Raw genomic sequence first — 24,503 nt, 5'->3', positions numbered from 1 at the left:
TTTTTCAAAAAAATACCCTTTGTATCATATTTCATAGAGAGTAAGTTTGAAAACAAAAGAAAAACAAGCAGCTCATTTATTAATTCGAGTTAAATGCATAGTTAATTATTTACTAATCCAAAAATCATGAAACCAATTTTTTTAGTCTTCTTACATGATCCTCTATCTTCTAAAAATACATGAAATCTTGAAATAGTTATTGTAACGTGCAGGATTGGGTAAATGTGTTGCAGATAGATTAATTTATAACTAATCCATAACACCCCAAAATTAGTGAAACCACTTTATTAGTTTACTTAAATAATAATTTGTGTAGGAAAAATAATGATAGACATGACAAAGTTAAAATAACATGCGTTAATAAATGAGTTGCACGTTTTTCTTTTTTTCCAAACTAACTTCCTCTATATGAATTATGATGCAAAGGATATTATTTAAAAAAAAATCACAGAAGGTCTTAGAATTGTCTCTAGTTGTTTTTAGAATTTTTTATAATTTTTTTTATTATTTTGAATTTTTGAGGGTTTTTTCAACCAAGTCAAACTTTTTAAGTTTTTTTATGACAAAATAATTTTTAAGGAGAAAGTTAAAATCCAAATAATCTGAGAGTTTTGCATTTTTCCCTACTCAGAGCTGTTGCCGAATGGATTAAAGGTTGACTGACACTGCATGAGCAGCATAGGCTGTACTCTGTCTGAACTAACAGCCTAGAGATTTCCGAGATCTCCGGCAGCAGCAGCAGCAGCCACCATGTGCTGCACACCAGGAGTGACACACTGAGTAAACACAATTGTGCCCAACTAGGATTGTCTACACCGATGACCTACAGACGTGCGACTGCCATGTGGACCGGACACTTTCCCAGGCCCGCACGTCAGCGACAGAATAACCAACAGACTAGCAACACGCAGCAACCTTCTCTAGTGGCAAGTGATCTGCATTTTTTTTATATAATTCAAGCGGTCTGTTTTTTTTTTATATAATTCAAGCGGTCTGCATTATTCCAGTCCACCACAGGCATCAGCGATCTGTGCAACTGCTTATTTTGGAGAAGGTAAATAACTTTTAAAATATTTAGTTTAATTTTTTTAAAATCATATGTGTAGAATTGCCTTTAAAATATTTTTATAATATGACAAATTTAATAAATTCTGTAAGTATATTCTAATAAAAAATAGTGAAATGAAAAATGAAAAATAGTGATCAGAACTGTGTGCTATCCTGGCAAGCTAGGTCACGAGGTTTGAAGGAGATAAGACAGCTGCAAGTTGCGAGCGCTCGCCGACGTGCCGGGCAACGATGGAGTGGGGTGGGGTTGCCCCATGCGCTCGCCGGCTACGGCAGCGCATGGCTCCATGGCTCCACAGGGACAGGGAGGACGCACCGCGCGAACCGTTGCGTTGCGTGCAGCGGTTGGAGGAGGCTTCCCGGCGCTCGTGGCCCAGGTTGCCTCTCCCGTGGGTTGTTTAATTTGCGTGGAACATGGTGGTGGATCAATGGATCATGGAAGAATCACTATCATTATTGAACTGATTTTTTTTTACTACTGTACGTGAACATGTGAGGTTGGCAAATTGCTGGTGTCCATTGATGAGCTTCTGAGTTTGGAATGCGATGTTATCGAGAGATTCTCTCATGAAACTCGAAGTGATGTTGTTAGTTACTACTCCTTTCCTCGAGAATATATAACATATTTCATTTTTAAAAAGTCATTAAAAGTAAATTTTTTTACCGTTAATTTCTTTTAAGTATGTTTATTGTAAAATCAACATCATATTAAAAGTATTTTAAAATACAAATATATTAAAATAAAGAAAGTATATTAAATATACATAAAATTTAACCAATTATCGATCAAAACTTATAAAATTTGATTTTTTTTTTGAAACAAATTACATCTTATATTCTTAAACTGGGAGTAGTACATTTTACAAATACCATGATAGGAGTAGTAACCAGTAAAATGGGTATACAACGGTGCAATCTTGTTCCTTAAACAAATTTTAAACAATGTTCTCATGGGCATTAGCATCTGAAACCTAGAGACTGATGCCAGACAGACTGGATAATCCCATCATCCAGTACTAGAAGTCATCAAAGAGTGAGAGCCCATTCTGTCGATCCATTCGCTTCTGCTCACCCATTTTTTTTTCCCGGTTAGCCGATAGGATAGGGCACACACACTCTCTCTCTCTCTCCCGATAGGATAGCACTCTCTCCCTCCCGTCCCAGGCTCCATTTCTACGTGACTCGAGCCGAGTCGAGCTGTACCAATTTGTTTCCCATTTCCCCATCCCAAGAACCAACCCCAGAAACCAGGGGCAGGCACGTACCAAGAACAACCCACGGCCACCTCCCCCTGCACATTGCACAAACCTCGGTGAGAGAGAGAGAGAGAGAGAGAGGAGAGAGCCCAATTCCCCAATCCCACCCCACCGGAACGGCAATTCGGTATCTTCCTTTCTCGCGCGTAGGCGTAGCGCGGCGAGTGTGAGCTCTTCATTCTCGGGTTCGTTCGTGTGCGGGTAGCCAGATTTCCGTTGGGAGCTGTCCACCTCGCGTTCTTGGATCGGGTCACCGGCGCCGCGGAAAAAGCTGTCTCATTTGTGGGTGCCAAGCTAGCTTTGATCCGGCGTCGCACACCTGTGGTGGTTCTTATCCGGAAGGCATCCGAGGAGGGGACGGGGGCCACGAGCGGCACGTGACGAGCGGTTGGCGATGGAGACGATGAAAGCGAGAAAGCGCACCGGCGAGCCGAGGTTTACATAAGGAGGAGGCGGGGATCCCGTGGCGTGGCGCGGAGAGGGAGAGGGAGGGAGAGGAGATCTGTGTTCTTGAGTTGTTGAGTGAGAGATACAGAGAGATCGAGGAATGGGCACCGCGGTGGAGGCGGCGGCGTTCGGGTCGGTGGACGGGGTGGTTGGGGAGATCATGCGGCTGCACCGGTCGCTGCCGGCGCGACCGGCGCTGGAGGAGGTGGAGGCCGCGGATGCGCTGGCGCGCGTCGCGGACAGGGAGGAGCGGGCGCGCCTCGACGCCGTAGCGCGCCTGCGCAGGCCGGCCGCCGTGCCCGACGAGCTCTTCGGCATCGCGCTGGAGATGCACCGCGCGCTCGCCAGCTTCGACTGCCGGGAGCAGAAGCGCGACGCCACGCGGCTCCTTGAGCTCGACGCGCTCCACGCCCTCTTCGACGACCTCATCCAGCGCGCGTCGCAGTGCGTTCCCTCTAGCTCATCCCGCGCCGCGCCGCGCATCACTTCCGCCTCCTCCGCTGCAGCCACCTCTGCCGCGTCCTCATCCTCCGCCTCATCGTCGGCGGTGGCTGCGGACAGCAACACCGAGCGTTACTCGTCCATGGGCACTAATGGGTTCAGTGCGGAGAGGACGGTGGTGACGAGCACAGGGCGCGTCTCCATGGATGACAGCTACGTCAAGAAGGCCAAGGCGGCGATATGGGATGACGGGGTTGTGACAGCGAGATCTCATATGCTCCGAGGAGCCGTTGCAGCAAACTCCGTGGCGGTTCGAGTGGATGGCGGTTATGGTGAGCCCATTCTACTTTGGACTCCTTTATTGCCAAATTTGTGATTCAATTGAGTGTTTAGTGTACTGTCACGGAAATTGTTAACTTTTACTGAAACGAAGGCTCTGAATTGGAAGGCATATACATTGTTCAGTTATATGCTATTATGAGTTTGCGATAAAATGAAACTTTCTTAGCTATCAACTGGTCCATAATTTGTAAGTGGACAATCGATCAACCATTGGAAGTATGTGCATATTGATTGATTCTTTGCTTGATAATTGGCTTTGTAGGAGACGACAAGGAAAAGCTGAGCCTCATTAAGCTAGCTAGCATGATTGAAGTGGCTGCAAAGAAAGGTGCTCGGGATCTCAATCTCCAAGGCAAACTCATGAACCAGATCGAGTGGGTGCCTGATTCAATTGGAAAGCTCACTGGACTTGTTACCCTTGATATTTCGGAGAATCGGATCTTGGCTTTACCGGAAGCAATTGGGAGGCTTTCTTCTTTGACCAAGCTGGACCTTCATGCTAATCGAATTACTCAGCTCCCTGATTCTATTGGGGATCTTTGCAACTTGATATATCTCGACCTGAGGGGTAATCAGCTTACATCATTGCCCTCTGGTCTTGGCAGGCTGGTAAATCTTGAGGAGCTGGATGTGAGTGCAAACCATCTTACCTCACTCCCTGATTCAATTGGAAGCCTTACACGTTTGAAGAAGTTAATCGCCGATACAAACAACCTTGATGAGTTGCCGTACACTATTGGTCATTGTGTCTCACTGGTAGAATTGCGGGCTGGTTATAATCACCTCAAGGCCCTTCCAGAGGCTGTCGGAAAGCTAGAGTCTCTGGAGATTCTCTCTGTGCGATACAACAGTATCAGGGGACTTCCGACAACAATGGCATCTCTCACTAAGCTGAAGGAGGTTGATGCAAGCTTCAACGAGCTTGAGTCTATTCCTGAGAACTTTTGCTTTGTCACTTCTCTTGTTAAACTGAATGTTGGGAACAATTTTGCTGACCTGCAATCTCTGCCTCGTTCTATTGGCAACCTTGAGATGCTGGAAGAGTTGGATATAAGCAATAATCAGATTAGGGTTCTTCCAGATTCTTTTGGAAACCTGCAGCGCCTTCGTGTGCTTCGTGCAGAAGAGAACCCTCTACAAGTGCCGCCAAGGGACATAGCTTTAAAGGGAGCTCAGGTAATTCTTACTTCCCTTGGACTATATAGTAGCAACCATTTTTGACAAAGTTTGTTCACTGGTATTTCATTTTGCTTTTGTCTTGTTTCGTAGGCAGCTGTTCAATACATGACTGACCATGTCGCCAAGAAAGCCACAAGGTCACAACCAATAAGGGCAAAGAAGACTTGGGCTCAGTTCTGCTTTTTCTCCAGGCCTAACAAAAGAAAGCATGACCGGATAGACAGTGAGACATGATTTATTGGGAGCTAGGTGAGATTAAACAGCTATGTTCATCCTTAGCTTCTGCAGAAGAAAAAATGTGTGCATCCTCTTCAATTGCTTGCCATTGTGAGTACGGGTCAACAAAGATGTGATGGCCCATAGCATGCCCGTCCACAATGATGCAGGTTTCTTTTATAGAACCAAGATGGTTAGGTTTCATCAAACCTAGTCACTCTCCTTTCCACCAGGCAAACTTTACTTTGAATAACACTCTGAAGACCCCTACTTCAGCTAAAGAATCGAGAAGTTGTGTAATCACTTGGCGCTTGGCTTTTCATATGGTTGAGGCTGCTCGGTAAAGAGAACTAGACTGCTAAAGTTCGTTAGTGCAACTTGTCTATATGAAAATATAGATGCATCCATTGAAACTAAGAAGTTTGTTATTTATAGAATTTGTAACAACGCTTTTGGAGATCAGTTTTTTTTTTCTTTGACCAAGTGTTCTTAATTGCAAGACACAGAAATCTGCAGGATACCAGATGGTGCTTTGCGTAGCTTAACTTTATGTCCGTGACTCGAAGATTGTTGGATTGAATAGGAGTGCAGTCAAATCTTAAGGATATGTTGGTCTAACTTTATTAGCTCCCTTTTGAAATTCTTACCGTTCAATGTATTCTGGGCACTTTTTCTTGTAACTTATATTTGAGTTTACCATCTTGCTGGTGACATTCGGAAAACACAAACATTTTGCATGTCTTGTTTCATTCTTTGATATGATTCTTCTCTTGTAAGTTGGTGCATTCAAAATATTTCAGAAGCTATTTGAATAATACCCGCATTCCGGAGATGGTATTTGTTAACAGTATTATCTATGCCAAGTTCATTCTGATTGTGTATTTTTGAGCCAAGAAAGGCGGTTTTATTTAACCTATTCAGCATTTGGTTTCAGATGATTAAAGATGGCTTAATTTTTCACCTGATCTGAAGGGATCAGGTCTAAATTTGAATCCATGCAAGCTTGCCACATCAGACTAGTGACATGGTCCCATCAGAGCATGCAACCGGCAAACCCAGCACCTGATCATGCTTTATTCCAGGAAACAGCAGCCACTGCTCATCACTCCATGGAGAAGATTACATGGAAGCTTGCAAGTCTTTCCTTTGCATGCCACCTACTGCAGCAGCTCACTGGTGCATGCATGATAGCTCTGTCTCCTAAAAAGACAATCTAAAAAATAATAATTACATTACCCTTCTCATCGCAGGACAATATAACCGTCTGATGACACATAAATCTATATGTGTATATCCTCGCAGTCGAGGAACATCTATGGTAAAAGAGTATCTATCATTTGGAGTGACGTAAATAAGACATGATGTAGTTTATATCATCTATGGTAAAAGGGTATCTGTCATTTGGAATGATGCAAATAAGACCTGATGTACTTTTATAGTGACTAACGCCCTGATTCTAAACCCATAGCAACTTTCTTCGTGATGCTGAAATTTCCCGTGCTGGGAGCCCCGGTAACTCCAGAGCTGACCAAAGACGGCTCTCCAAGCAAGCTGTCCAACTCTTCAGGATCCTTATGCGCCCATGGATGCTGCATGACCTTCCTCAACCTATCGAGCTTATCTGCAACTTCCTTCATTGATGGTCTATTCACGCCACACATCTCCAAGCACTGCCTTGCTAACTCTGCAATCTCCTCGAGAAACTCCACATTCTCATTGTTCTTGATTTGATCATCTAGGATATCCTCCAGCTTGTTCTCCTTCATCGCGGATAGAAACGCCATGGATAGGCTCTTCTCGTGCTCAGGTCCTTGGAGGTTGAATGCCTTCTTTCGTGTGAGCAACTCTAGGAGAACAACTCCGAAGCTGTACACATCGCTCTTGTCCGTTAATTGGCATGTCTGCATGTATTCTGGGTCGAGGTAGCCACAAGTTCCTTGGACAAGTGTTACAAACTGTGACTTGTCGCTTGGTGCAAGGATGGACGCGCCGAAGTCAGAGACTTTTGCTGCGTAGTCACCATCCAGGAGGATGTTGGTAGACTTGACATCGCCATGGAGGATTGGCGGGGATGCGCAGGAATGAAGGTAAGCTAAGGCCTCTGCAGACTCACAAGCAATCCTTAGGCGAGTGTCCAAGGAAATGTGTCGGCTGTGGTTGCCATGGATGAGATGGAACAATGTGCCATTTGGGATGAACTCGTACACCAGCACGGGGACTTCAACTTCGAGGCAGCAGCCGAGGAGCTTGACGATATTCTTGTGGTTGATCTGGGATAGGATTAGCATTTCCCTGCCGAATTCTTTCTTTTGTTGTTCATCAATCGTCACGCACCTTTTCACGGCTACTTCAACATCGCTCTTCAAAACTCCCTTGTAGACTTTTCCATGGCCCCCATGGCCAATGACGACTTGTTCATCAAACCTGTTTGTGGCTTGCTGTAGTTCCTCTTCAGAGAATATTTTGAATGGGACTCCTTGTTGCGACTTCATCTCCTCAAATAGCAGTAGACCGCCATGCTGTCGAAAATACTTCTGCTTGATGCGGTGTAGCTTCCGTCTTTCTCGGATCAAGTATGCACAAGTGATGGCAACCACAAGAACCACAAGTCCGATACTTCCACCTGCATGGTTATACAAACTGAGCACTTCGATCAGAAGTCAACAGAGTGCTTGTGAGTTCTTTGCAACCTACCAACAACTGGAGCCATCCATATTGACTTCGGATTTTTCACGCAAACGCCATTGATCATGCTTTTTCCTCGTGGGCATGAACAAGTGAAACTCCCCGGTGTATTTTCGCATATTCCAGGACACGGGTAAGTAACATTGTCTAGGCACTCATCGATATCTGAAAGTGCACAAAATTCATGGTTAACTTTTTTTTGAGGAACATGCTTGGTTGAAATATTTGAGATAATTCCCTATGTGACACTTAATGTTATCGAAATTCTCGATTTGTCTTAAAAAAAATTATAATCTCTTCCATACCACCAATTTAGTTTTTTCATTCCCTAGATGGCATTGCCGTCATAACAGAGATGACGGTAATGGTGCATAGGGGATGAAAAATTAGTTTTTTCATCCATTGTGTGTCACTGCTGTCACATCTGTTATGACGTAGATAACACACAGGGAAAAGAAATAAAAATAAGTGATGGCATAGAAAGAACTATGATTTTTTCAATGGTAAATAAAGAATTTTGTTAACATTTAGTGGCACACAAGTAATTATCTCAAAATAGTTCTAACGTCTTTGCATGAGCAGGAAAAATGAAAGGAAAATAATGGACATGAAGATGAACCTGTGCATCCGTCGACGATGTAAGGGTTGCCTCTGTATCCATTGGAGCACCTGCAGAGGTAGCCCGCATTATTCGTGATGCAGTTGCTGTTGTTGCTAACACACGCATAGGGCGTCTTCTTGTCGACTTTGGCTTCCTCACATGTTGTATTCTCTTTGATCGCCCATTCCATCACAATCGGGATCCTTGCGTGGTCTGTGTCATAGAACACCGTTGAGGTGAGATAAGCGGTGCTGAAGCTGAAGGCTGCGCTTTCCATCACAGTAACATAGCTGCAAGGGGTACTCCTCCATATTTGGGTGGTGTTGTACAACGAGTTGAAAAAGCCTTGATAATACTGGACTCCTTTTGGGAGATCCACCTGGCAGCACCCAGCACCGGAGCATGAGCCGTTCTTGAGGCTCCTGACGTCGTCGCATGTCGACAAGCAGCCGATTATGTACTGCAAGTGTTGCACAGCAGCTCACAGGGCTTCATATCAGCTAGATGTGAGAGCTTGTATATCTTTCAGAGAACGACGGAGCATCGAGAGTGCTTACAGTGTCGCTGAGCATGTAGGCGAGACTTCTGCACCCGAGAACGATGACTTTGTTATCGTCTGCCGATAGCACGTAGGGCGTGCCGCTAATGTTCATCCACGCGTTGTTGTACAGCATACGGTTTGTGGTTTGGTTGTAGCACTGCCGAGAGATATAGGTCTTGAGCCAGGCCTTGCTATCCTGCACGGAGATCTTGATCACCTCCATGGTACCGTGAAACAGCTTGGTGGCGCCGCGCACGGTTGTGCAGTTGAGCTGAAAGCCTCTGTGGATGGCGCACCGTGGCTCTAGGCCGTACGGGTACGGGACATCGATGTCGCCGCACCTCGTTGTGCAGCCGGGACTCCGTGCCGCCGGAACGTCCGCGACGGCGGAGGCGGCGGCAAGCACCCACACGGCCGGAAGGCAGAGGAGAAAAAGCCGTGAGAGCTCCATGGTACGCACCTACCCAGTGCTCAGATACCCTGGGTGCTTGCGAGGGATCTGGCTGTTAACAGTATTGCAGGCAGTAGCAAGGCTATAAACTGAAGGCAGAGAGACCCGAGTTAACTATTGTGAACGCATGCCTTACGCCAAGGATGTATGGAGTGACCCGTTCTACTTCGCAATTTCCAGAAGCCTTCCGTTCCGTGCTTGCATATTCTTCCGCTGCAGTAGCTCTCAAAGACTTGAGGATGTCGACGTTTCTCAAGTCCTCTCTCACTGAATAACAGAGCAACGACTTCTGCACGGCACCACTTGTTGTATTCACTACTTCACAATGTCCAGAAGCCTTCCGTTCCGTGCTTGCATATTCTTCCGTTGCGGTAGCTCTCGAAGACTTGAGGATGTCGACGTTTCTCGTCTTCTGCACTGTACGACTTGTTGTATTCAATTCTTCCGTTGCGGTAGGGTAGCTCTTGAAGACTTGAGGATGTCGACGTTTCTCGTCTTCTGCACTGCACGACTTGTTGTATTCACTACTTCGGTGTTATTATTTTTTTAGTATTTCTGGTGGTTCTTTTTTTAGCTGTTGCTTCCTGCTGATTTCACTCGATATAGTTGTTCACTTAATGTAAAAACATGTATTCTTCTTTAATAAATAATAGCGCTCTTACCACTGTTTCGGAAAAAAAAAACCCGTCTGCACCGCACAAGCAGATATTTCCTTGCAACAAAACTGTGGATGCTACCGTTCTTCAGCAGCACACTAGCGAGTCCAGAACCGATTATTAAAACGTAGCCGGCCGCCTCATTTTTTTTGGTAAGGAAATACCTTATATCGGCTACATGTCCACGTCGTATAAAAAATTGAGATGAGAAGGCAGTACCTTGAGACTTGATCATCTAGATTACTTTTATTTTTATTGTAAATCAAAGGAGATCTTGAGAAGACTAGTAGAAGTGCTGGAAAGCGATCTTGGATGGTGCTGACGCGGAAGAGTTGGAAGCCATGCCTTGCAAAGAAGGGTAACTTGACCTCGGATTGGTGCCGCAAGAAGGCCGTGCTTGAGACTGAGTGCTACTATTAGTTTTTTTCGATAAAGGAAGTTTTGTTATCTTTTATAATCGTAATAAGCAGATACATCTGTATAAGAGTTTGCTTCTGAATTTATACATGACTAAGATGATCATGAGTTGAAAACAAAATCGATACCACGTTTAATAGAGTATACTTGAAACAAGCGATAGTGATAGACTCATGATCCGAAGCTTAGACACTCATCCATGTCCGATGAAGATATCTCTAACCAGCTGCTCCAGTCACATATATGCCGCTGCTACTGTCTCTAGTCTCTTGAGAGTTCGACAGCTGAAATATAGATCAAGTACGGAGGCGGTGCAAGCATACGTGTGTCTATGAGCACCTCAAGAACTTGAAACTGCAAAGGTCCCGGATAAGTAGCTTCCTTCCAGCATGATGCAGCATTATTACTGCCGACTTCGCCGTCCCTACGCACGCATCGTCACCTTCACAATAATTTTCAGATTAGATCGTGTTCCAGGCCCCAATATCACATGTCTTGTCGTGGAGCTGGCTGGCAGTGGGTCCCCCATTATTCGTTGGAAAACGTATAAAATCCTGACACAACTTGTAATTTAAGCGAAGTCTTATGCTGACAATCATTCTATGGACGATATGCCATGCACAATTTCATACTTGAAAGTAGACAAATTGTTCATAATCTCCAATCGGGTCGATGTCAAATGCGCTATAGACAAAGTAATCAGATTACAACTTTAGCTTCGGCTAAGCAGTTGTTGTGAATGAACAAGCAGAAATAGTCTCACGCTTCTTAAAAAAACAGGGATGGTGATAGGAGAATTGGAAAATGCAACATGTGGACACATGATTTATCTTAGTCATCTATCTATCATACTTGATATTTATCTATTTGTTAATTTTTTTCAAATATTTTATAATTATTTCTACTAACATTTCAATACGAATCTCAATATAAATAATTAATTCTGATAAATTATGTGTGTGAGAGATCTAGTAAAAATTTCACATTCGAAGAGAATTGGACCATGGCGAAAGGATAGCTGGAGACAAATGGTGGTGGTGATGTGGGCCCTGGCAGGCCGCTGGACAAGGAAGGACAGGCCTGCAAGTGGGGGCCCATCGCGCACCCGCACAGCCCAAACCATCGCGCTGTGCGGTGAGGTCCACCCAACAGCTCGGAAAACCCCAAACTGCCCCTGCATGCGCACAAAGAAAACAGCCCGCCCCCGCCGTTACGAGGCGCTCCCATCTGCGCCGAGCACCACTCCAAAACAACTAGCTGCGCGCGGCTCGGGCGCGTGCTCTCGTGATGGGAGTAACGTACCAGAGGCTGCTCTCGCCGGGGAGCCGACCGCGGGGCGGCGGAGGAGGAGGCAGGGCGCGGGCGAGGGCGTGGGTGCTGCTGCGGTGGGCGGCGGTGCGGCTGAGCTGCGCGGCGAGGAGGCGGTACTGGTGCGGCGGACGCTCGAGGCGGCTGGCGTGGGCGGGTCTGTGCGGGAGGGGCACGGCGCCGGCTGCGGCGGCGGCGGAGAGGGGTAAGAGGAGGAGCACGGCGGCGGCGGGGTACGACTCGGCGAGCTACGCGCGCAACTTCGACGACGGGGCGTGGAAGGCGGAGGAGGGCGTGTCCTGGGCCGGCACCGGCGGCGCATTCGCCCGCGCCAGCGTCAGCGACGCCATGTCCACCGGTGATCCCATTCCGAGCTCCACTAGCTGACTGATAATCAGTGTATCAGCAATGGATCACACGCATTTCTCATAATTCTATCTGTGTTAATTTACTTCCTTCAGCTACGCAAATATTCTGGACTTGCTTGTTCAGAGGGTGAAAAAAAATGCAATTTTTTGACCTGTGTCCAATTAGAACCTCCTGTCGAGAGTAGTATTTTACTGAAATTGGACGATTCAGTGAATCGGAACACCTTGTTCACTGCACTACTGTCGTGTTGGTCTGACCTGATCCTTTTCCTAGCTGGTGGCGAACTGAACTCTGAAATCTGAAAGTGCCTTTGCTAAAAACAAGTCTGAATGAGCCAATGCATGCCTTGTATGTATGATACATGTTCCTGCCTCCGTTTCTAAATCAGCAAACACAAATGGGGTATGAATTTAAAATCTAGTAGTGCCATTCCATTACTTGAATCTGGACTATGGCTGGCTGTACCTCTGTGAGCCAGCAGGCCATGTAGATGTAGTCAATGCTGATTCGTTTCAGAATAGGAACCCGATGCTGATTCGTCAGAAACGTCTGAACCAGTAGTGTATGTATAGCACGTGGGCCCATTTTTAGAGAGAGAGAGAGGATGTGGACTTGTGGAGCATGTAGCTTCTTGTTTTCAAGGAAATGCGGAGCATCTAGCTTTTTTTTAGCGAAGGGATGGCAAAGAACTCCAATTCCTTTGCAAATGGGACTAGAGATACTAACCTCATCGAAACCTTGCCGCAGATGACGTCGTTGTCAACGCTGTCACTGGAAAAACCACCGAGGAACAAGAACCTCCTGCAGTTGCCGCCGGAGAGGACGCTGGTACTAAAGCTCTCGCCGGAGACGCCACGGAGGAACAAAAGCCGGGGAGGAATCACTATCGACGACTCCACCCTGAACCCTAATCTAACCCGCATAATCTACACCCTAGCAGCTACTATAATGCTATACTAGCTACCGTTTCACCCTTCTCTCCCGTGCCAGGGAGACAACCAAAGGAGGGGAATTGGGCAGATCGACGCTAGAACAGAGAGTCGCTGATGGGTTCGCCTGTCGCTATTGTGGATGGGCAACGGACGCGAAACTGAGCATGTTCCTTTTTTTAGAGGAAAGCGGGCATTTTTTTTTCATTAATCAAGATGTTCATTGTGGTTTATAAACCCCCTTGATATTTCCGTTGTAACAGCCGTTAATTGCAGCTAGGGGCGGATCAATCTTGTATCTACAGGGTGCATTTGACCTAATTAAATTTTCGTTTTTAGTAATTTATCATACGTAACAGCCCGTAGAATATCCGGACACCTATCATATCATCTTAAGATATTCGATTATTTTTGTTCTGAGTCATCACTGATCGCAGCTCATGTCTGGATTGTGCCTTACGGTCCAAAAGAAAGGGTGGTCCGTCCAGGACGGCTTGTTCAATTATCACACGCATGCGGTCCAGTACGGTTTGCTCTCCATTTTGGGCTTGCAGGCTCTAATTGGCACAGGCCCATGCTTTCGTGCTTGTATTGGATCGCTTTGACAATTTGTAGCTGGGTCAGGTCGGCCTTGCTTTATTTAGGCCTAAAAAAAGACCCACAGTAAACCAATTATCGTAGAAACGCAAACGGTAAGACGAATGCGCATTTCAGTTTTCTTTTTGAATCTCATTTCTGTTTTTTTTAGTATAAACCATCTGGATTCTAACGAATCAAACAAAGATAACCATTCATGGCGCGTAAAATTGATCCTATTTTTCTAAAAAAAACTGCACAGTTGCTACTCATCGAAATCGACAAATCGTGTTCAGCTTCGTGGCCAAATCACCCGTCCTACCTGACACCAGCTATGTGCAGTGGTATAGACAACAGTTGTCTACTAGATTCATTCGTACCATTTCTTAGACAGTAATAAAAATAACTTATACAATATGTTATCTATAAAACTTGTATGTAAGATTCACATGTAATGTAATAAACACCAATAATTGTTTATTCAATAGATTATACGGTAACGAGCTATCCAATAGACCATCTATTAAATATTATATGGCATGTCTCTCTCCTCCTCTCCCGTTCGTATCATCCAAAATCTCGTGTGACATCTCTTATAAAAAGCTAACAAGTTTAATTGGTTAGAGTTCTTGTTGTAGAACGTACCTATTTGAGTTTGAGTCCTACACTCGGTATGAGTGCTCGTATTTTTTTAATTTAAATCTCGAGAGCGATAGTATATGCACATGTGGATGCGTTCCGTGATCAAAACATAAGTAAGTTTATGCATCTAATCTTATTTAGACGTGTGCTGGTGTGTGTGGATGTGAGTGCGTGTGTTTATATTTAGGCAAGAATAAAAATAAGCATCTGATACATCTTTCCTGTATATTGAATAGAACTAGCAATTATCCACCGTGACAGCAGAAAGTAGAAGATTTGACAAATCTGTGATTGCAAAACACTTTGTACTATAATTCTATGATATAATTTATGATGGGAAACATATATTTGCACAACAAAATGACCTAGTGAACATTGAATACACTTTAGTATTTAGACCAGTTAAATTGCTTTTATATCCCCCCTAGCCTTTTAGTTGCACGCAAGAATATGCTAGCTACTTTTGCCATGTAAATAGCCTTTATTTAGATCAGTGCTTATAAGCATGACAGTTTTCATATAAATTATTGACAATCCACTTATAAGCACTACAAGATTATGACAACGAATTACACCCTCCATTCTTTTTCTTACGTCGCTAAAATCCTTGCAGTCAAACTTCTTAATATTGATCACTAGTATGTATAAAACTATCAAGATTTTGACATGTGAAGTTATAAAAAAGTATTTGTCAAAGTCACATCGTGGAGACGGCAAAAAGTTTTTGACATCAAATTGAAAAGAGAACGGATAGAGCAGCTTTAACTTCGAAATTAGAAACAATGATATCCACTGAACAATTTTGACCTGTGCCATTCTTTTGCCAGACAAGAAGTTCACGGTAAGGCTTTTCTCCTGAGTTGATCCAACATCTTTGTCACGTACCCAAAGGTTCCGTAACAGCAGCAGGTAGCGGGGATAGAAGAGAAGCAATTGGAATTGGAAAATCAGAGGAAGTTATTGGGGGAGAAGAGAGGAATTGGATTTGAGGAACAAGAGTTTAGTGTTTTACATAATTGTCTCCTCTCCTCTCTTCCTTCTATTTATCTTAGACTCACACGCCCCAATGTACATGGAGTTGGCCCTTTCTCGCGCGTGCTCTCGCGTTGGGCTAGATTGCTCGGTCCATTTGAGCCCATGCACTATGTGAAAAAACACTTTTAGTGACTAGTGATAACCCTTATTAGTAATTGGTTCTGTATCTATCACTCCAAATACGTTACTAATAAGAGATCATTAGTGACGAGTTGTAACCATGATCCGTCATTGATAAGTTTATCATTAGTGACATGTCATAATATTGATGTCACTAATAACCAATGAATGTTTTTTTTACACGAAAAAAGTCAAAAAAAATTCATCCGAGTCATCCCAACACAGATCCATCACATATACCATATAAGCCACGCTATTTTTCACGCTGTATTCATACTGCGTTTCGTGGGAATTAAACCGACAACCTCCCCTTGCGTGCATAGCCCCTTACCACCTCTCCTATCGCATAGTTATGATAAAAATCAGATATTTTATCTTTTTAACCTTTTTTACCGAAGTTCATTAGTAGCAGGTCAACTAATGACATAATAGTGACAGGTTATAACTTACTTTGAGGGTTATAATTTACATATAAATTTTTCTTCATCAAAATTTGTATTAATGTAATGAATTTCTGAATATCTCATGTAAACAATCGCAATTTGAGATGTGACCCGGAGTGCTTTTGATAAAACCGACATAATTTTTCCATACGAACTCTGATTTTGACTTTTTTTACTCTACGAACATCTAAAATAAAGTTACATTCGTTTCTCCCCACTTTATCAAGTTCAAAAAAAATTCCAAGGCCAAATTCGGTCTGAAAGATTAAATTCTCGCCCCTGAAGCTTCTGCACCGTTTTCAAAATACACGTTTGTGTCTATAACCGCCATCCCTTACATTAAACTTGAGCAAAAATATACAATGGTTCCTATTCTAGTGCCGCTGAGGTGAGAAAAAAATAAGAGAAATAAAAAATATTTGTGAATAACACAAGATCATATTTGCATTACCGATCATTTAAATGGTGAGCTAAAATAACATGTTTTATTTCAGCAGGAAATACTTGTTGAGTAGATGAAGACTAGTATGTTACAAAATAGTCGTATAATTCCATTTCCATGTTTTTTTTATCGATTGTAAATACCACAAGCAAAGCCCTTACCAATGTTCTGCACTGATGAATACCATCATCAGTAACGAGTCATAATTTAACCTGTCACTAATAACTGATTTAGGATGATCCGTCATTCATGAGGTGGTCAAGTTGTGACAATGACTGATCTAGAACGACCCGTCACTATTATCATCAGTGACGAGTCATATTAAGACCAATCACTAATGACCACTTATTAGTGATTGATCTATGTCTAGTCCCGATCATAAGGCACACTAATGACCATCACTAATATGTCTTTAGTGACGGGTCATGACGACCTATCACTAATTTCGTGTTTCGTTTGTCTGTTTTTCATATAGTAATGGTTCGCACCTCCTTCCCAGTGTGCCTAGGTGCAGTGACATCCCCTCCTCCTTCACAGCCGACTTGTCCCCAAGCCGGTGACACGGAAAAGCAATGGCGCATCCTTGAGAGATCTTCCCACGTTGCCAACAAATGGTTTTGGCTGCACCACTTGATCAGCACCTGCTCCGCTGTCTTGGCCCCCTTGCAGCAGAAGCGATGGTCCAGCACCTATTTTGGTTCAGCACAGGCCTCGTCTTCTGTTTCCTCCGCTGGCAATGTCTTCTGGACTGTGGTAGTCGCTGGAACTCCACCCTTGAGCTGGGATACGTGGAAGACCGAATGAATGTGACTGGTAGACGGCAGCTGCAAGTGGTACGCCACGGAACCAATCCTTGCCTCCACTTGAAAATGACCAAAGTAGCGAAATGCTAACTTGTGATTAGCTCTGTTTGCTATCGAAGATTGAACATAAGGCTACAATCTGAGGAACACCCAATGGCCAATAGCAAAGGAACATTCAGAACGTCGCTTGTCGGCTTGGTGTTTCATTCGCTGTCGTGCTCGCTCCAGATGTTGACGCAGGAGATTGGTCTTCAGATGCCGTTCTTGTAGCCAAGTAGCTAAATCAGGAGCATGGCGGACAGTGGAATCCACAATTCCAAAGTGTCATGGAGGATGTCCATACAGAGCTTCAAAAGGGGAGCAGCCTAGTGAGGAATGAGTGGAGGTGTTGTACCAAAACTCTGCAAGAGATAACCAATTGTGCCATTTCCGCGAACAGGAGTGAACGAAACAACGGAGGTAGGCTTAGAGCCATTGGTTGACCCACTCCGTTTGTCCGTCTGACTAAGGATGATACGCAGAAATCATGCACAGATCAGTCCTAGCTAGCTTGAACAATTCTCGCCACAAGTTACTTGTGAAATCACGATCCGAGATCTGGGATATGGGCATACCATGGAGCTTGTATACCTGGTTCAAATAGAGCTCCGCCATCTGCAGAGCTATGAATGGGGGTGCCAATGCAAGGAAATGAGCATACTTTGTCAGTTGTCCACTACAACTAGCACACATTTGAAACCAGCTGAACGTGGCAACCCTTCAATGAAATCTAGAGAGACCACTTGCCAAGCTTGAGTGGGTACCGGAAAGGCTTGAAGTAGCCCAGGATACCCGACATGCTCTGCCTTTGATTGTTTGCAAATGGTACACTCAGCAATAAACTGCCTCACTTGATTTTTCAGTCCATACCAAACAAATAGCTTGCACACCCGAGCATAAGTCACTTGAAACCCAGAGTGGCCGCCTAGCGCACTGTCATGAAGAGCTTGAATGATAGAATGTTGTAGCTGCGAGTCCTTTCCCACACATAACCGGCCATCATAACGCAACACTCCATCTCTGAGCTGAAAGCGAGGCACTGCAGTGTCCTTGATACTCAGCTTTGCAATGAGTTCCTGCGCATGAGCATCCTGTTTATAGCTATTGACTACTGCTTCAATCCACACTGGAACACAGGAAGATATAGCTGTCACCAAGCCCTCGAGTTCACTGACATGCTTGGACAAAGCATCTGCAGCCCGATTATCTTGACCTTTCTTGTAGGTGAGCTTATACTGAAGACCCAAGAGCTTTGTCATTGCCTTTTGCTGCCATGGAGTAGACAACCTCTGATCTGTCAAATGTATGATGCTCTTTTGATCTGTCTGGATGTGAAATTCCTCATACTGAAGATAGGAGCGCCTGTTGTCTACCATTAAGACAATAGCTCAACATTCCTTTTCATTGGTCGACAACCCTTCGTTCTTTGGTCCCAAGGCCTTGCTGAGGAAAGCGATCGGGTGGCCATCTTGCATAAGAACTGCACCAATGGCTAGCACAGGAGCTGAAATTAAAGCTTGTTTCAAGGCCTGGAAAGCAGCTTCTGTTTCATCCTTCCATGAAAACAGAGTGTTTCCTGAGCAAATCTGTTAACGGCCAACTGATCACATCGAAATGGCGAACAAACTTCCTGTAATATCCAGTTAACCCCAAAAATCCTCTCACTTCCTTTACATTGGTGGGTGTCGGCCACTTGGCAACTGCAGCAATATTCTTGTCATTGGTGGATACTCCGGCAACACGTATAACATGCCAAGGTAAGTCAAACTGCTCCGAGCAAAAGCACACTTCAACATCTTGATCTTGAGTTGGTGTTCAGATAGAATCTGGAACACTTTCCTCAATAGCTCGGCATGCTCCTCCAAGCTCTTACTGTAAATCAGAATATCGTCGATAAACAACAGCACCCCTTTCCTCAGAAGCTGCGCCAAAAGCATGTTCATGACGCTTTGAAATGTTGCCGGTGCTCCCATGAGTCCGTAAGCCATTACCCGGTACTCATAATGCCTATTGTGTGTCTTGAATGCCGTCTTGTGCTCATCATCGGGCCGCAATTGGATCTAGTGATAACCAGCTCGCATGTCCAAACATGTGAAGATGACAGTCTACTTATCTGTCGCTCCGCTTGCAAACTTTGTTCTTGGCTCTCTAGAAAGTTTACAACCAAACGGCGTAGTTTACGTCAGAACTCAACTCTTTTCTCCCGTTACGCCAGGACGCAGGTTTACGCCTGTAATTTGTTAGTATTTGGAGAGCAGGAAATGATGCTGAATCTCAGTAGTTCCAAATTCCAAGCGCCAAATGTGGGGTGAGATATTTATGTGGATCTTTTCACGGTGTCTTAGAGTTTTGAACCAATACCTATGAATGCTTCCTAAGTTCAATGCTGATCAACTGTATACGCTCTAAAAAAGGAAACAAAATTAACCGGAGGTGCTCGGTGAACAGTACCCGTGTGTGCTCGGTGAACAGTACCCAGGGGATGAACAGTCCGGGGTGCTCGGTGAACAGTACCCAGGGATGAACAGTACCAGGGTGCTCGGTGAACAGTACCCAGGGATGAACAGTACCGGGTGCTCGGGTGGTCGGGTGAACAGTACCCCCGGAGTGCTCGGGGGTGAATCGTTTTCGGGTGCTCGGGGTGAACCGTGCTCGGGTGCTCGGGGTGAACAGTACCCCCGTACTCGGGTGAACTGTGGGTGCTCGGTGAACACTACTCTGGTGAACAGTATCCGGGGTGCTCGGGTGAACAGTACTTGGGCGCTACAGTAAAATCAGCCTCGTGCAGCTCCAGAATAGCAGCTATTACGAAGGGAAAAATTAGGCTAAACTAACCTGGGAGTCTCTCTAAATCAAAGGTAAAAATGCCTAGAAGGGTGTACAGGGTCTAGACTTTGCTCAACCGTCTAGCAACATGATTCCTAACTCAAATCCACATAAATCCTCATTTGTTCCCAGACTGAAGAACTTTGCAACCCTAGTTCCAGATTCAAGATCTATCCAACAAAAAATAAGCATACTTGCCATGGGAGCCTAGCAGACTCACCCAAGGTCCTTTGCTTTGATTGGTGACTGCCAGTTGAAGGAGGAAACGACGGAAAATGGCTTGGAGAAGAGAGGAAAAACTGCTGCTTCCTTGCTTCACCCAAAGAACACCAAACAAGTTCAGAACCAGCTCGAATTCCTTTGGGGAAACTGAAAACGAATTGGATGGACGAGTAGTCCTTGAGCTGGTGGTCACGTGACTACCACATACGTACCTTGATCTTGCTCCCAGAGGTAGGGATCCAAAGGGGAAAAAAAAGAGCCTAAGAGAAAGAGTGAGAGACAGCCAACTCCAACTTGCTTCCTAAAAAGCCTTATCTGGTGGAGTGGGTGAGTAGTACGTATGGGCAAGTTTCTTCTTTTTAGGGGGAGAGAGAGTGTTGTTGCCCAGCTATAGAGAGATATTTTCCACCCAAGTGGACCCCATTTACCTAGAGGAAAGTCCAGACTTACTTCTAGCTCCTTTATTTCTCTTAGTTTTCCTTCTCCCACCTCATTGATTCAAAGTGAAGTGCTCCAGTGACCCAAACTGGAACATGAGGCTGAAATTGCATGTTTTAGGATTAAAACACACAATTACGGATTTCAGGACGTGACAGGGCTGCTGCTCGAGGTGACGGGGAGGGTTGAAAATGCGCCCTCGTCCGGTCTTGTTCGTCATTATTCAACTTTTCGGCGAGTGCTGCGGGGAGGGCCCACCGGGCAGCCACCAAGCAGCCCCGCGTGCCCGCCTGGTCAGAGCAGGCCTGACACAGCAGGGCAGCAGCGGTGTGCCTTGAGCTCTGCGACGTTATCCCGAGGCGCGCCGGATGACGCGCGATGGGACCCGTGCATTAAATGTCCCCACGCCTCCCTGCCAGGCTGTGATAGGGACTAACAGCAGGCGTGGGGGGAGTAGTTAGAAATGGCAGGCTACGCACCCTCTTAAATGCAGCATCGGGCCTCTCACCAGTTGACAACTTACCGCTGAGCCTCTGTGGGAACCACTGGTGAAGGACTTCTCAGGCCCTCGGGGAACTGTGAGTGCTCAGGGATTACTGTTCATAGCCCCGAGCACTCTCTCCCGGATATACCCTCTCTTGGTCCTCGGTGAATCGAGTGCTCGGAGACCACTGTTCACGGCCCCGAGCACTCTCTCCCGGAATTTGATTGCTCGGGTCCTCAGGGAACTCGAGTGCTCGGGGGCCACTGTTTGCGGCCCTGAGCACCCTCTCCCGGAACTGACTTATTTTGTCATCGAGGAACTCGGATGCTCGGGGGCCACTATTCGTGACCCCGAGCACCCTCTCCCGGAACTGACTTCTTTTGTCATTGGGGAACTCGGGTGCTCGGAGGCCACTGTTCATGACCCCGAGCACCCTCTCCAGGAACTCGGCCTTCTTGGGTCATCGGGGAACTCAGGTACTCGGGAACCACTGTTCATGACCCCGAGCACCCTCTCCCGGAACTTGGTCTTCTCGGACCTCGGGAAGATAACCCCCGAGGGAGGGCGCCACATGACACTCTGCTGTTTTGGTCTCGGAACTCGAGGAGCTCTGGTTCCTATGTCACCAACAGTGTGGTTGGATGCACGTATAGGTTTAGCCCACATAGACCGTATATGCAAGCTGAGGAGAAGCAGACTAAGCGGAGTCGTATTTATTGAGAAGAAGAGTGTTTGATTAGTTGTATTTGTCTGAACATGCTAAGCGAAGATTCTATTTGGTTAACCAAATATAAAATTGCATAAACGGATGTAAGAGTTGAGATTATAATTATTTGCTTACATGTAAATAATTTGTAATATTGACAAATAGACCCGTCTGCCTAAGCGGATTACATTCGCTTCCACTCGACCAAAGTAAAATAATACATACAAATAATCAAATACACTTCTCTCTAAAATTATACAAGTTACCTCCGTATGAATAACCAATAACATCCTATAATACTACGCGTAACCTGATTCTACTAAAATACTGTACTTACCAGCAACCAATCACATCCAAATATTCCTAGCTTGTGCACCAGCTGCCAAAAGCCTCAGGAATTTACCCTTCTCCTACCAAGTACCAACCAAACTCACCAAGAAAGCCAAAGACAACAAGCTCAAACCCCGAGATCTCTCTGCATCACCACCTCTACCCCCGGTGCGGTCGTCGTGCGGTCGTCGCACCCGCAATGGCGACCGATGCGATCCTGGAGACGATCAAGCCGCGGCGGAGCGAGGACCTCCCGGTGACCACCGCCGCGGGAGCCGGCCATAAGGGCGGGATCGGGCTGCGCCGGCGCATGTCGTCCTTCTCGGTGCGCATCCAGCCGCCGGGCGCCGTGGCGGCGTTCCGGCGCGCGCAGTCGATGCCTTCGGTGAAGGCGCTGGCGGCGGCGGGCGCGCTGCGGCGGTGGTGGGAGTGGGGTCTCGGGTGGGTGATGGCGCGGCGCCCGCTCTTCGCGCGCGGGCTCGAGATGAGCGAGGACGAGGCCGCCGCGCTGGGGGGATGCCACAACAGGGGAACGTGGCTGCACGTCTTCTACAAGGTCCGCGCCGGGGCGCGGCGCCTCCTCGGCCGCGACGGGCGCCCGCTCCCCGCGCGGGACTTCAGGTACGACTCCGTCAGCTACGGGCAGAACTTCGACGACGGTGATGCCTGAGAGCCATGAGCTCTGGGATTCTCCCTCCTACACGTACGTGCATGGGTTCTCCCGCCATTGTTACAAACGGGAGCCATATACATATCTTGGTCGATCGATCGGTGCGGCATTGCTTAGTGCTTACGGTAAGCTGCAATAAAGCAAGTAATTTTGTGGTATATATGGCATATGTACTTATATAATCTGGTGTGTATGACCGCATCGATCGATTCATCTGGGCTAAGATATCGATCAGCGCTGCGAAGTTCGACATCAGATCGATCGACCGTCTGTCAAGCTGTAATATTATTTCTTTTTTCGATTTTGCTCCAGTTTCTTGGATTCGTCCTTCCTGAACACGTCCATGGATCAATCTTGGACTGGCAAGTGTAAATGTTCTGTAATAATACATTGCAGCCCAATCCAATGGCACTACATCATTTGTGATCTTTGAAGCAGTCGACAAGAACAGATCAGAACCAAGTTTCTTTTTCTTTTTTGTCGTCAGGTTCAGATTCAGATCTGCTTCTGGTTCAGCTTCAGGGTCCCTTTCTTTCCAGCTGTTGCGACATGGCAGCTACAGCTGCTGCCCCCTCTTCGGTTCGCCCGGATTGATTCGTGTGGGGTCGAGATAGCAACCGTGCACCCAACTGCGGAGGTAGCTAGGTTTGTTCTTCGTGCTTCCGTTCGAGTCGCGAGCGGCGTGGCCTCTGCTGGGGGAGAGATCCTCTATAACTGTACGTGTGACGGTAGTCACTTACACATGGGTCAACTCTGAGTAGGTTATGTGTCAGACGATGTTACCCTGTGCAATAGTGTTCACTCGATTGTTACAACTCTCTTAATCACCATAGTGTTCACTCGATTGCAATCTCCAATTTGGTAGCAGAATTATAGAGTTCAGGCAGAAGTTTTTGGGGGAGTGGAAAGAAGGAAATGGAAGATAGATCAGAAGTAATTGAGAGCGGTAATCTTTCTTCACTGTAATGATGCGTCCGTCTCGGTCTCATATCCCGGATATGTCCTTCGTTGGTTCTCGAGGAATCGAGTGCTCAGGGGTCACTATTTATGGTCCCGAGCACTCTCTCCCGGAACTGACTGTTCGGGTCCTCGGGGAACCGAGTGCTCGGGAGCCACTGCTCGCAGCCCCGAATACTCTCTCCCGGAACTGATTTTCCTTGGGTCCACGGGAGACTCGGGTGCTCGGGGGCCATCGTTCGCAGCCCCGAGCACCCTCTTCCCGGTACTTGGCTTTTCTTGTCGTTGGGGACTTGAGTGCTCGGGGACCACTGTTCGCAGCCCCGAGCACTCTCTTCCCGGTACTTGATCTTCTTGGGTCATCGGGAAACTCGGGTACTCGGGGACCACTGTTCATGGCCCCGAGCACCCTCTCCCGGGACTTGGTCTTCTTGTACCTCAGGGAGATAACCCCCGCGGGAGGGCGCCACGTGGCAATCTGCTGTTCTGGCATCGGGACTCGGGGACCACTGGTTCCTGTGTCACCGACAGAGGCCCAGACCCCGAGTCGTCGATCCAGTAGTCCACCTAGCCGCCGCTATGCGTCCTGTGCTATCGTGCTATAACGAGTATTGATTTCAAGGCTGGTGGGTAAACGGATGTACCCGCAGGTGACGGGTACCCGCGAGCGACGAGTTTAGTGCCCACTCCTTGCCCGCAGGTGTTCACGGATATACCCGCAGGCGGGTATGGCTATAGGTGAGCACTACCCGTACCTTCCGTACATGATTGCCATCTCTAGGAAAGTGTTGTGGGCTTCTAGGTCTGCTTCTCCGCTCTTTGGGCCTCTCTGCCATTTTCGGCCTTTGCTTCCTTTCATCTCTT

The 24,503-nt window shown here is 46.3% G+C and overlaps 4 protein-coding genes across 5 annotated transcripts; 3 read left to right on the top strand and 1 right to left on the bottom strand.

The window, feature by feature from the left end:
* Positions 1-2,145: 2,145 nt before the first annotated feature.
* LOC133899664 (plant intracellular Ras-group-related LRR protein 4-like) lies at positions 2,146-6,017 on the top strand. 2 transcript variants are annotated; one of them, XM_062340692.1, is made up of 4 exons: positions 2,146-3,544; positions 3,817-4,730; positions 4,824-4,982; positions 5,884-6,017. In XM_062340692.1, the coding sequence occupies exons 1-3, from the start codon at positions 2,872-2,874 to the stop codon at positions 4,965-4,967; spliced, it is 1,731 nt and encodes a 576-aa protein (XP_062196676.1). In that variant the 5' UTR covers positions 2,146-2,871; the 3' UTR covers positions 4,968-4,982; positions 5,884-6,017. The 2 variants fall into 2 exon arrangements, with proteins under 2 accessions (XP_062196676.1, XP_062196675.1); XM_062340691.1 differs by lacking the exon at positions 5,884-6,017 and having other exon boundaries at positions 2,147-3,544; positions 4,824-5,698.
* Positions 6,018-6,163: 146 nt separating this feature from the next.
* Positions 6,164-9,366, bottom strand: LOC133899663 (putative wall-associated receptor kinase-like 16). The gene is made up of 4 exons (XM_062340690.1): positions 8,793-9,366; positions 8,254-8,695; positions 7,644-7,799; positions 6,164-7,572 (listed from the first exon to the last, which is right to left on the bottom strand). Exons 1-4 carry the CDS (start codon positions 9,225-9,227, stop codon positions 6,392-6,394), a joined length of 2,214 nt encoding a protein of 737 aa, XP_062196674.1. The 5' UTR covers positions 9,228-9,366; the 3' UTR covers positions 6,164-6,391.
* A 2,146-nt stretch (positions 9,367-11,512) lies between these two features.
* LOC133899279 (uncharacterized) lies at positions 11,513-12,213 on the top strand. Its single transcript, XM_062340257.1, has one exon. It carries the CDS (start codon positions 11,588-11,590, stop codon positions 11,993-11,995), a length of 408 nt encoding a protein of 135 aa, XP_062196241.1. The 5' UTR covers positions 11,513-11,587; the 3' UTR covers positions 11,996-12,213.
* A 9,793-nt stretch (positions 12,214-22,006) lies between these two features.
* On the top strand, positions 22,007-23,110 carry LOC133898425 (uncharacterized). The gene has a single exon (XM_062339117.1). The coding sequence runs from the start codon at positions 22,212-22,214 to the stop codon at positions 22,680-22,682; it is 471 nt and encodes a 156-aa protein (XP_062195101.1). The 5' UTR covers positions 22,007-22,211; the 3' UTR covers positions 22,683-23,110.
* Positions 23,111-24,503: the final 1,393 nt, after the last annotated feature.

This window comes from Phragmites australis, chromosome 18 (assembly GCF_958298935.1).
Source record: "Phragmites australis chromosome 18, lpPhrAust1.1, whole genome shotgun sequence".
Taxonomy (NCBI): Eukaryota; Viridiplantae; Streptophyta; class Magnoliopsida; order Poales; family Poaceae; genus Phragmites; species Phragmites australis.
This window is presented reverse-complemented; position numbering and strand designations above follow the sequence as displayed.

Coding starts and splice junctions, on each gene's coding strand:
- LOC133899664 (XM_062340692.1), top strand. CDS start 2,872: ATGGGCACCGCGGTGGAGGCGGCGGCGTTCGGGTCGGTGGACGGGGTG. Junction 3,545..3,816: donor TCGAGTGGATGGCGGTTATG/GTGAGCCCATTC, acceptor TTGGCTTTGTAG/GAGACGACAAGGAAAAGCTG. Junction 4,731..4,823: donor TAGCTTTAAAGGGAGCTCAG/GTAATTCTTACT, acceptor CTTGTTTCGTAG/GCAGCTGTTCAATACATGAC.
- LOC133899279 (XM_062340257.1), top strand. CDS start 11,588: ATGGGAGTAACGTACCAGAGGCTGCTCTCGCCGGGGAGCCGACCGCGG.
- LOC133899663 (XM_062340690.1), bottom strand. CDS start 9,227: ATGGAGCTCTCACGGCTTTTTCTCCTCTGCCTTCCGGCCGTGTGGGTG. Junction 7,800..8,253: donor CATCGTCGACGGATGCACAG/GTTCATCTTCAT, acceptor GTGCACTTTCAG/ATATCGATGAGTGCCTAGAC. Junction 7,573..7,643: donor ATGGATGGCTCCAGTTGTTG/GTAGGTTGCAAA, acceptor ATAACCATGCAG/GTGGAAGTATCGGACTTGTG.
- LOC133898425 (XM_062339117.1), top strand. CDS start 22,212: ATGGCGACCGATGCGATCCTGGAGACGATCAAGCCGCGGCGGAGCGAG.